The 12,401-nt window shown below is 53.3% G+C and overlaps 1 protein-coding gene across 1 annotated transcript in view; it reads right to left on the minus strand.

Annotated features, from left to right (window-relative positions):
* Positions 1 to 429, minus strand: part of ADGRA2 (adhesion G protein-coupled receptor A2) — a gene marked incomplete at its 5' end in the record, with an annotated part of 23,898 nt that extends 23,469 nt beyond the window's left edge. The window contains one exon of the mRNA XM_008072383.1: positions 335 to 429. Coding sequence (XP_008070574.1) covers positions 335 to 429 — 95 coding nt within the window. The remainder of the gene's footprint in view (positions 1 to 334) is intronic.
* Positions 430 to 12,401: the final 11,972 nt, after the last annotated feature.

The following is a 12,401-nucleotide window of genomic DNA, read 5'->3' on the forward strand; positions in this document are numbered from 1 at the left end:
GGGGGGGGGGGGGGCGGCTAAGGACTCAGCCCTCACAGCTAATTGCTCATTAAAAAGCGTTAATGAGCTTCCCTCTGCCCCATCCCTGCACAGACCAGCCAGGCTTCTCTCTCTGTGGCTGGGGAGAAGCCGGACTCTCTCTTCCCAACCAGCCCCTCTTTGGCCTCTTCCTGTGGTCAAGTCCTGGGCAGGATCCCAGTGGGTCTAGCTCTAACCTTGTTCAGCCAGCAGGTTCTGGGGTCTCTGAGCAACCAGTGTCCCTCCTCCTGCTTGGAGTGACCTCCTGCCATCAGCCACCCCCACCCCACCTCACCCCACAATCCCCGGCACTTACAGCTTCTCCAGCAGGGACAGTCCCAGGAAAGATCCGTTGCGAAGCGCGGTGATCTTGTTGTTACTTAAGAGCCTGAGGGACAGGAGAAGGTGCCATTAGTGTGTAGCCCTGTTGCATTCCGCATAAATGGCACTCCCTGGAGTTTTGCAAGGGAGCAGCCCACGTTCCACTCCAGGAGCGCGTGGGGAGAAGCCGGTTGATAGTCCAGGCTCAGTCAGCTGGCTGAGCCCAGAGTCAGACCTTCCACCTGCCCTAAACCTCTGCAGACCAGATCTGCCATGGGGCTCCATGTGCAGGTGAGCTGGGTGAGGGTGGTGGTGTGATGTCTCCTTTCCACTCTGGGGCCCCAGGACTGACCCCCCAGAGCTCCTTTCATGTCCTTACTCAACCCCAAGGCCCCATATCCTGAAGACAGCGGTGGGAAGACTGGCCTGAACGAGATTAGGGATGCGGGTCCAGGGAGAAGCAGAGGTCCAGCTGGTGTGGAGGCAGGTGGGAGTGGCCTATTCTTGGGGTCTCCAACATTCTCACCTATGAACTGAGGACCTCACCAGAAGGTGACCACTCCCAGCCCTCACAGGCCCCAACTCAGAGGGCCTGAGGGCCCAGTGGCTGCATCCTTGTCTCTCAAGCCTGTCTGCAGCCTTGGCAAAAAACTGACAGCTCCTTGGTCTAGGGGAAGCCCAGGCCTCAGTCTCAGCCTTTGCCCCCTCAGAGTTCTGTTTATTTATTCGTTTGTATTTAGTGGGGAGGAAAGAGGCCCCAACAGACTAAGAGACGGAATGTCTCATCTCCGCCCACCCACTCAGCCTTTCTCTGCCAAGCTCCCTGCTGGGAGGAGGAGTTCCAGACCAGCCAAAGGGCTCATCCCCCAGTTAATTGCTTATTAGAAAGCTTTAATGAGCCTCTCAGCCCAAGCTCTTGCCTGCCCTGGGTGGAGGCAAAGGATTTCCCTTCTTTTTGCTGCTCTTACTGATAAAGAAGTGACCTGGGAAGGCCAGAGGTGGAGGCCTCAGGCCTCCTCTTGAGTGGCCAGCCTTGAGGCTGGGCAGGAAGGAGAGGGAAGGGGGTAGGGACAAGGCCCAAGAGGAGCTGGCCAAGAGATGTGCCCCAAAGCTTCCTGGAAGTAGGTGGGTGAATATGCCAGGATAGGCAGTTCAGGAATCCCAGGTGTCTAGTCTTGGATGGTCAAGAGGCTTGAGGAAAACAGACAGTGCCAGGATGGAAGCAAGAGTGAAAGGGGGGTTTTCTGGGTCAACAGGAAGTGGTAGAGACCTCATCTCCTTCCTCCTGTCTCCCCCCTCCAGATGCCCCCCTCCAGATGTTCCAGTCCCTGCCTAATGGTCCCAGTAGGGTGTGAAGGGTGAGGGGGGATAGCTGGGTCTCCCAAATGTCCCCTCCCCCACACGTGTACACTATCTTGATAATTCAAAATGTACATCACAGTGGTCATTTTATGAAATAGAGTTTTGTTTTTTTTTTTTTTTGAGTTGGAGTCTCACTCTGTCACCCAGACTGGAGTGCAGTGGCCGCTCCCGGCCACCACAGCCTCGGCCTGCTGGGCTCCAGCGATCCTTCCGCCTCAGCCTTCCGAGTAGCCGGAATTACAGGCATGCGCTACCACGCCCGGCTGATTTTTTGATTTATTGTAGAGATGAGGTCTCACTGCCCAGGTGGGTCTCGAACCCACGGGCTCAGGCAATCCACTCACCTCAGCCTCCCAAAGGCGCAGGATTACAGGCTGAGCCACCGAGCCCGGCGAAATAGAGTTTTTATGAACTCCTTTATTCTCATGGATAAGGATACTTTTATTTGCACATAGGGTGGTGGCAGTGGTAAAACATAATCTTGTCAGTTCTTAGAGCCTCTGAAGGTCAGGGCCTGGTGGGGCTGAGGTTTGCCCTCTGTGGTGACACTCTTGGTGGTGTGAATGACCTGTCTCTTAGACTAAAGCCCACCTCATTTCACTCCCAATTCATACCCTTCATAATCCCAGAGTTTGCATTCAATGTCAAGAAGGCGAGAGGATCCCTCTGTCTCCTTGAGGATGGCAGGGAAGGTCTCGAATGTCAGGTGGAGAAAGGACATTCCCTCCAGCCTCCTCAACCCAAGGGCTTCTCCAGGGACTGTCCTCCTGGGTGGAGGGTGAGGGAAGAGGACAGGGAAGTTACTGGGGTAGGGAGCACTGAGGAGGAGGGGGTTACGGAAGGACAGAGGAACAGAGCTCCCAGGTTTTCACAGCCTCTACCACAAAGGAGAAAGCCCCAGAACATGATTTCTCAAACTTCAGTAGTATACAGACCTGTTGTAGGGCAAAGCAAACAGTGTCTGATTTCCTGGGAGTATGCCTCAGGATTCCCACTTGAGAAACACTGGCTTTAAAAATATTACACCATGAAGATGCTTTCTAATCAACAATTATCTGCAAAAGATTTTTTTGTTGTTGTTGAATCAGAGTCCTACTCGCTCAGGCTGGAGTGCAGTGGCATGCTCACGGCCACCGCAGTCTCCACCTACTGGGCTCAGGCGATCAGCCTTAGCCTTCCAAGTAGCTGGAACTACGGACACACGCCACGTCTGGCTAATTTTTTGATTTATTTAGAGACAGTTCTCACCAAGTTGCCCAGGCTGGTATTGAATCCCTGGGCTCAGGCAATCCTCTTGCCTCAGCCTCCCCAAGTGCTGGGATTACAGGCTTGAGCCACTGTGCCCAGCCTACAAAAGATTTTTAATAAAAGATTTTTTTAATTTTACTTTTTTTGAGACAGGATCTTGCTCTGTGGTCCAGGCTGAAGTGCAGTGGAGCGATCATAGCTCACTGCAGCCTCAAACTCATGTGCTCAAGCGATCCTTCTACCTCAGCCTCTCAAAGTGCTGGGATTGAAAACAGAATATTAAAAATGTCTCCAATTCCCAAATCTCCAGAATTAGAGCCTAAGATCCCCTTTGTGATCCCTGTCCAGAGAGAACCAGAAGGGGTATTGATTATGGTAGGGAGGTTTCTCTACATTTTCCAGAAACTTCAGCCTTCTACCCTTGAACCCCTTTCAAATTCATTAACTCAGAGCCGGCCAATAGAAATACAGTGTGAGTACCTTTGTCATTTTAAATGTTCTAGAAGCCATATTTTTAAAAGTTTAAAATTCATTTTAATAGTACATTTTATTGAACCCAATGTAACCAAAATGTTATCACTGCAATATGTAATCAATATACAAAATTATTAATGAGATACTTTCCTTTTTATTTTTGTACAACACTTAGAAATGTGGCACATATTCTACATGGCCGGCACATCTCACTTCAGACCAGCCGCGTTCCAAGAGCACCCGTGCCTGTGTCAGGGTGGAAGCACCGGGAAAGGAAAGCCCCAGAGGAGAGGTAGGATGAGCCTGCAGCCCAGAACAACTTATTTCTGGGACGGGTTAAAGGCCAATCCCCAGCCACATCCCACCCCAGGTCACCTTGCCAGCACCCGGACCTGGTGGGGGCTCCCTCTCTCTCCCTTTCTCTCTCAATCTCTGTCTCTGTCTTCCTCTCTCACTCCTTTTCTCTCCCCCTGTCCCTCTCTCTCTCTCTCTCTGTCTCCCTTTCCTTCTCTCCTTCCCTCCCTCTCTTCCTCTTTCTCCAGCCCTCTTCCCTTCCCTCTCTCTTTCTCCCTCCCTCTTTCCCTTACTCCCCTTCCTTCTGCCTCTCTCTCTCTCTCCCTGTATCCCTCCCTCCCTCCCTCTGCCTCTGTCTCCCTCTCTGAGGCAGCCTCTGTGTGTGCTGGGAGGCAAGGACAGAGCAGGAGTGGGGCGTCAGCTTCTGCCCATGCTTCGGGCTTGGCTAGCCCGGCACCAACTCCAGCCCTGACCAAATGAGATCTTGCTGCAGAGAATGTGGCCCTGTAGTCCCACCCTCTGACCTACTGGCAGATGCAGGCACCAAGCAAATGCCTTGTCATACTTCTCCTCCAATATGTCCCCTCTTGCCCCATTTCCAGCTCTTGGAGATGTCAGACAGATGGCCATGTGATTTGAGTCCCCAAATACCCAACACTGGATCTTTTGGCCTCAAGAACCTGGAGAGGTCTGAGGAAATTGGCTTTAGACCTGGATTTGCCAGAAAGTGGCCTCCATTGTTGTCCTGATTGGTTCTGCTCTCCCAGGGGCCCCTTGTGGGTCTGTCTGGGGATGGGGGGTCAGGCAGTGGTTCTAGAGAGAGAGTGCACAGTTCTGCTGTTTTATGGGCGGGCAGAAAGCTGGTGGCCACAACACTGCCAAGAGGGAGATGAAAACAACGCACACACAGCTTCATCCAAAGGGTAGAAAAATGTTCCCACCACTCTAGGATGTCTCCTGGGAGGAAGGCAGGCAGGGCAGCCACAACTAGGCAGGGAAGGAGGGGGCCTCAGCCCACAGGTCCCTCTAGCACAGACACAGGATCAGCCCTGGCCGTCCTCAAAGCCCCTAGCTGCTTCCTCAGCCGGCAGCATCCTCTGGCCCTACAATTTCAGGGGCCAGCCAGGTGAGTTTCCGGCCAACCACACTAGATCCCTGATGGCCTTGTCACCAGCAACTCTAGCTTCTTTCTTCCCTTCCTCCCTCCCTGTTCTCTAATCTCCAAAGTCAAGCTTTTCACAGGAAGAAGGACCAGTCCCTGGAGTCGCCTGTTCTCTACTCCAGAGTTTGAAATCTGGCCAGGGGCAGGGGGCACATGGAGTGTGATCCCATTCCAGAACTCTCTCTCGGCTGGGGCCCTATTTTAGGGGAGAGAAGCAAGTACAGTCACCACTAATGAGGTTGGAGGCCTAGGCAGCGAGTGGCTGGCGTCTACAGAGAAGCCCTGCGGCCTCTGGGCAGCCACAGGAACTCACCAGATGCCACCCGGACATCAAAGATGACCCTGTGGGAGTCACGTGGGCACTGCTCCGTGGGGCGTGGAGACAGCACATGCCTGAACTAAGCGGTTCTCATGTGTGCAGGAAGAGTCATATGTGTCAGCCTACCCTGCCCAAACACAGATGCAACGACCTCATCTCTGAGGACCTCAGCTCCCCAGGGAATCTGATGCTGGAGGTTCAGTGGACTCAGGCCTACCAGGTTTCTAGAGTCTGGAAGGCCCCATCTCCAACCCCGGCTGCCGACAGCCTGGTGGTGTCTTAGGGAGACCATCAGCGAGGGGGGTGCAGCATTGGCTCGCTGATGCCAGAAAGACCTGAGTCTTATCACCCACCCTGAAATGAGAGCTCCCAGTCTGCCCTGCAGGCATTGTGCTCAGGGCCTTTGAACATTTAAAAAGGAATCATTGCCTCTAATATATACCATGCAGCAAGGATGGAAATTAACAAATGCTTCATGACATAATTATGCAATGTCATACCATGTCATCAGCACTGATTATTATGTGTAATGAAGGATGCGGGTACCTTTGAGTATGGCTGATGGCACAGTAAGGCCTCCAGAAGTAAAAAGGCCCATCATCCACATGCCCTGCCTAAACACATGCCCTCAGGCTAGAGGCTGCTCTGTGGCCTCCCTTCCCTTCAAGGTTGCCTTCAGGCACAACCCACCTGAGTGTAGGGGACATGAATGTTGAGACATGCGAGATGCTCTGCCCACTCTGTACTTCCCGACTACCTGGAAGCCTGTCCTGTAGGCCCTAAACATGACTGGTAGCAGAAGAAGGCCTAGGCAGGGGCTTTAGAAGCTGCGTTCTGAGACTCCCTGCACTCAGCCTGGAAGCTGACAAAAATGAGAGAAGAGTCTTGCCATGACTCCGCTCTAAGCTGCCTTCTCTTGTAGGTCTTGTCTCCTTTCTCTAATCTGCCCTGCCCACACAGCACCCCATCTTGGTGGGGAGCAGGCAGAACCAAGAAACGAGTGTTTGAATGGGTAGGAGTCTGTGACTTTCGGAATGAATCTGGAGGTAGAAGCCTAACAAAAGGGGCTACAGGTGTTTGTGATGGGGGCTCAGATCAGGGTGCCTTGAGGGATTTTGAGGCTGCAGTACAAGGCTTGGCACATGGATCAGGGACCGCTGAAACCATCCACACTTAGGCATCATTCACTCATTCATTCTCAAACCTAGGTAACACCCATTGTGCACACAGCCTTGTGTAACGTGCTAGTCCTACAAGCATAAATGACACATGGTATCTACGAACTTCCGGTCACAGAAGGTGGAGGGAGATGTGTCTCACAAGGCAGAATATGCGCGTGTGTGTGTGTGTGTCCACCTGATTTGCAGGAGCTGAGAAATTCCTCCTAATCCTCCTTAAACACTTCCTCCATGCACATCTAAAATCCCCCCACTGGGGAGCCAAGCTTTTGGGTGGAGAAAGCAGACCTCTTTTTAAGTACACATAGAGGATAATTTTGTTATCAGTCTATTTATTTTATTTTATTTTTGAGACAAGGTATCCCTCTGTTGCCCAGGCTGGCCTTGAACTTCGGGATTTAATCAGTCCTCCCACCTCAGCCTCCCAAGTTGCTGAGATTATCTACTCAGTCTTTTACACCCAAGTATAAATTAGTCCTTTGATATCTCTTCCCTAGAAGTTTTATTTGCAGCCCTGATCCTGTCCAGCCCTGTGAGCCTGTATCTATCTCCACCATGGGACTATAAGGAATCAAGGGCAGGGCCTGGGTCTCTGACCTCCTGGCTTGGGTTAGAAGGCAGTAGAATGCACCAGAGCCACCAGCAGAGTTCCAGGAAGGGACAGCGAGCTCAGTGGACAGGGTGTTCACTGTTGAATCCCAGGTTCTTCCAAGTCAGAGGGCAGTTTCCTTCCCCCTCCAATGTTCCTCTCTCCCTGTGCCCCCCATCCACTCCCTCCCCACCCCTAGAAAAGGGCACCCATCCTTCTCCAAGCTGGCTCCACAGAATAGTCCTTCTGGGACATCATACTACAGTGGCTGCCTTGTCCTGAAGCTGTAGGAGGCAGTGCAGGAGAGGCAGAGGGGACACCTGGAAGGAGGTATTAGAGAACACGGGTCGCATACTTCCTGGGTCAGTCTGGTTTCAAATACTCCATGCATTGATTTTATACAGAGAACTCCCTGAGTACACTTGTACTTGTTAGGCCATTCTGGGGTAGGGGATCCCCCTGTTCACACTTGTATTCACATAGAGGAAAATGGACCAGTGGATCTGCCCTGCCCCGTGCCAGGGGGTGTCTCTGATTGGTCAGTATGTGAAGAGGCACTAGATTTACCTGCCTGAGTGTGGTGTGGTGGGGCTCCTCCCTCTAGAGGTAGGAGTGTGCAGATGCCCAGTGAGTGGAAATGTCTGGCTAAACTCCCCGTTGCTGAACCTCTAGGCCAGGTCTTCCAGTCCAGCTTATATCAACAGTAAAGCCTGTGTTCCCATTTCCTCCTGCAAGGTAATCGTTTTCTGTGTCTCAGCAACCCAGTTCAAGTGAAGAAAAGAGTGTTACTCTTTAAGCCCCTTCAAACTCCCAGTACCATGAGCCTACATTTGATCGACAGGTGAGACCTTGGGGAGGCCCCTACTGCTATGTCATTGGGACTTGGGGTGGCAAAGCCTCTAAGAGGTCTGAGAAGCTTCAGAGCCCCCAGATCTCTCTGTCCTGCTTCCTGTTGTCTTTTCCTTCCAAGGATGTGGCTCCTTCTTTTGGCTTGCCTCTGGGTTCCCACCTGCACAGGCTAACAGCAGAGGTGACAGCAAGTCAGGGCTTTGGAGTCTTCTTGGAGCTGTGGGACCGCAGGCCGGGCAGGCCCTCTCTTGGGACTTCTTTCTCAGTTCGAGAAGTGTCCGGACTGAAGACCCCACACCTAATCATTGATGGCCTTCCTTACTCGGATACTGAGTCTCCTGAAGCCTGAAGCTATAGAGTTTCTGCCTCACCACACAATTCCTAGCAAGGCCAGGAGCCCTGGCAGGGGGAGGGTGGAGGCAAGGGAGAAGAGGGCTCTCAGACCTTCCCTTCCCTTTCCAGCTGGGAGATGTCTGGCCCCTGGGTTCAGGCTGGAACTCCTCCCCAGGCCGCACTCTCCCGCTGGCTTCTCCGTGACAGATTGGTTTCCCTGCCCCTCACCTGGCCCCATCCATCTTGCACACCCCTTGGTCCCCCATCCCGCCCCTCCCTGACTCTCGGGTGTACAAGGCGAGGGCTGAGAGAGCTGGAAGGGAGTCTGAGTTAGCTACAAGTCACCATTTCTCTGCCCCCTCCCCCATAACCGTCCTAAAAGCAAAGGAATGTTCTGGAGTTTGGGAAGGATGGGGGCCCCTGGAGTAGGGAGGAAGGGGAGGAGGCAGCTTCGTCCTGTCAGTGTCTGAGCTCTAAATAGAACAGAGCAGCAGGGTGGGGGAATGAAAATAAACAGCCCCTCTGAGCAGCCCTTCCTAGTGGTTACCGGATTTTCCTTCTGGCCCCTCAGCCCAGGGCCACTTCCCTCCTCTACCCTCCCCTACTCTCTGGCTGCTCCCAGGGAGGCTGGGGCAGCCTCCAACTCAGGGGTGATGGAGAAGCTGGAGGTCCCAGTCCAGGCTGTGTGGCATCTGGGAACTTTCTTCCCCTCTCTGGGGTTTGGTCCCTCCACAGAGTAGGGCAGCGATCAACTTGGAGGTGGTTGGAACTTTTTCTCCCTCAGGAAAGGGTTCTTATCCCAATGACTCCCATGTGGGGTAAACTTAGAAACACTCTCCCTTTAAAAACATGACCCCACATTTAAGGGTCAATTTATGGTTAGGTTCAAGTTTCACTGGTTTGCCTGTGCCTTTGGGGGAAATTCTCAGACTTACCCCAGGACTAGGGGTTGCCACTCCAGCTCCCTAATCACAGAGGGGACATCCACAGGAGCCAGCAGGAAGGGACTTCCTTGAGTTTGGGAGTGGCTGGGTTTAAGCACACATACTGAATAACCAAGGCTCAATAGCCCATCTGGGTCCTGGATGCACTGTGGGCTGAATCAGGTGTGGCCCCTTGGAGTTTGGCATGATGGCCTCTGTAGTGTCTTTGGTACAATAAGGACTCTACCAGGGAACCCCAGAGAGCCCTCTGCCCAGTCCTCTCCCTAGGATGGGAACTGACTTTAACATCCTGCACAAGAGAGAGCCCTAAGGGCAGAGGGCTCCCAGGCCCCAGAGCAGGCAGGGGTGGGTTCCCTGGAACCTGAACTCCTCCGTGGAAAGGGGGAAGAGGCCAGGAGAGACCGCTGGGGCCTGCCCTTTAGACAGATGAGGTCGGGGAGCCCAGGCCGAGACCTGCAGCCCTGGGCAGGACAGGGAGTGTTGGAGCCTCCAGCTTCCCCTGGTCATCTCAGTCTTGGCCTCTTCCCTCTTTTCTTCCTTCTTTCTCTCCACTCCCTCCCCTCCCCCTCCTCTCTCTCACAAAAGCTCTCTGTACACAGCCACTTCCTCTGGCTGCTGTCTCTGCGCCCAGACCTTATGAGAACCATATGGGGGAACGCGGGTGGAGGAGAAGGGGGTGGGGGCCGGCCGGGGCCCGCCCCTCCAGCAGCATCCTTGCACTGCCCCTGGGCCCTGTGCAGGGTGCTTGGCGCACTTGCCCAAACTCCCCTGACTGTCCTGGTGTCTGTGCTAAGGGGTGAGTGATGAGTGAGTCTCAGTCTGCGGCTGGAGGTCTAGAGGGAGCTCTGTGCTCCAGAACAGTGGTCTGTTCCCTGAAGCCCGTCTCCCCCAACACCCCCACCACAACCACCAAATTCCCAGCTAGTGGGAACCAGCCCTTCTTCCCTGGGTGGGCCACCTGCGTGGTGGGCACCCCCCCCATGGAAGGCCGAGCTGTGCCTGTTCTGTGGGAATATAGAGTGGCCTGTCCCACGTCCTCCCCTCCTTGCCCAGCCTGGAATGTTCCCCGGTCAAAAGGGCTTGGGTCCTCCAGGAAGGAACCTGGTTTTTAAAAGCAGCTTTTGTGTCCGATGGGTCCCAAGTCCATTCAGGTGAGCATCAAGGCTCTCACCTGACAGGAATGCTAATCCCCATGAGGCCTCAGCTGGCTCAGTCGTGGGGTGTGTGGTCAGACTTGCTTATCTCTAAGACCCTTTGGTGTGCAGGAGGCCTGGGAATTTATGGCACCGGCTGGTATCCTCAGAGAGGCTGCTCAGATGTCCTGGGAAGGTTTCCTTCTGGAGTTATCTACGATTGGTTCTTCCCTGGAATTCCTTATTCTCAAGGCCTCTTTCCCCCTCACTCAGACTCTCAGAGCTGAGAGGTGGGGGCAGCCCAGGCGTGGGTGGGGACGTACAGTGGTCTGTGCCTCTCTCCCACACCCAGGTCCAGGTTCTCCTGTCAAAAGCCACCCACTGTGGGACCTTCCCCATCCAGACAGGCCCACAAAGGCTCTTGCTCTGGACAGGAGGTTCGTGCCCACAGCTGCCCGGCAGACTGGGCCGAGAGCCTGGGGGTGGGGTAGGACAGATGGATCAGGAAGGAAGCCAAGAGCTCTGCTTTCCTGGAAAACTGCGAATGAAAATCCACCAGAGGAAAAAAAAGTGCAGAGGGTGGAGGAGAGGGGCATGGAGTCTGCAAAAACAGAAGGCAGAGTTGAGATAATAGGGTGGAGGTGGAGGAAGGTTCTCAATGAGGTAAACAGGACTCTGCCTGGGTAGTCTCTAACTGCTCAAAGGCTTTCTCAGCAGAGGAGGCTCCCTGCAGACAGAGACCCTCCCTAGCACTTTTCTGCCTCAACAGTGACAGGCATCTAGGGGCCTATTCTGGAGGGAAAAGAAGTCCTTGGTGGGAATGCAGGGAAGACAGGGAGAGAGGATAAAGCCACACTGCAAAAACGAAAGGCTCCAGTCCTCTCATTTGCCAAGGTGACAGGCTAAAATGTGAAAGGGAACATTTGTGTGGCAAAACAGATAAATAAAATAAAATGAGGAGCGCAGGAGAGCAAGGGGGAGGAGTCTGAGTGAGTGCAGGCTCTTTACCTGGAGGGGTCCTCAACTCTCTTGGACCTTTGCTCAACTGCAGGATGAAGCGGCAGCCCCTTCCCTCTCAGCTGCTGGGGCTCAGAAAGCGATTCCCCAAAGACAGGTGCTTCGACATGCTGCCTCAGAACCAAGGTCCTGCTGCCTTGTCTAGTCCCCCAGCTCCCTAGTACAGGGAGATGCTCTCCCAGGAATTCCCTTATCCGACAGAGTAAAACTTCTTCCCAAAAGAAATGCAGTTGTCTTCACACCCCGTCCCTAGGGATCTCATCAAATAACCGGGAAGGATCAAGGAAAGAGACTGGGAGTCTTCACCACCCAGGCAGACTTTGTTTTTTTTGAGTAGGAGTCTCACTCTGTCACCCAGGTTGGAGTGCAATGGCACGCTTATGGCCATTGCAACCTTGACCTACTGGGCTCAGGTGATCCTTCCACCTCAGCCTTCCAAGTAGCTGAAACCACAGGGTGTGCCACTAAGCCCAGATAATTTTTTTTTTTAATTGTAGAGATGAGGTCTTGCCAAGTTGCTCAGTCTAGTCTCTAGCCCCTGAGCTCAGACAATCTTCTCACCTCTGCCTCCCAAAGTGCTGGGATTACAGGCATGAGCCATCATGCCCAGCCCAGGCAGACTTTTCACTGACTCTTCTGAGGGCAGCTCTGAGATCACCTGAGGAAAGTGGGCGCATTGTTGGACCACCTTTGTTCCTGTACTGCTCACCTTCCCACCTGCCTCAAACCTCCCCATCCACACCTCTCTCCCATGTGAAGCGAACATTTAAGCCTCATGCATCTGGGCTCTATTTGAGTCCATATTTGGTATGACTCCCATGCACACATGTGCATGAAATAGTAATGCATCATGTGGGATGCTTTCTTCTTCTTTTTTTTCTAACTTGGGACAGTTTAGAAGGGCCACCCCAGCTCCAGAGCTCCTTGTGGGGTAGGTGGAAAGCTTTGCTGGTCCTGTACTGCAGCTTAACTTTCTCTAGTCCCCAACCCTGCCTTCTTTCCCATATTTCTACAGGGGTTCATCCTGAGTGCTCTCCCTAGCAAACATCCTGCATGCTAATCTCCAGGTCACTGTCTTCTTTCTGAAAAACTCAACCTACAATACCTTCTTGAGTTAACGGTACTGCCCTTGTCTCCAACTACTGCTTCTCTCTGGCTTT

Source organism: Carlito syrichta, unplaced genomic scaffold (genome assembly GCF_000164805.1).
Source record: "Carlito syrichta isolate Samal-C Ts95f unplaced genomic scaffold, Tarsius_syrichta-2.0.1 Scaffold315142, whole genome shotgun sequence".
Taxonomy (NCBI): Eukaryota; Metazoa; Chordata; class Mammalia; order Primates; family Tarsiidae; genus Carlito; species Carlito syrichta.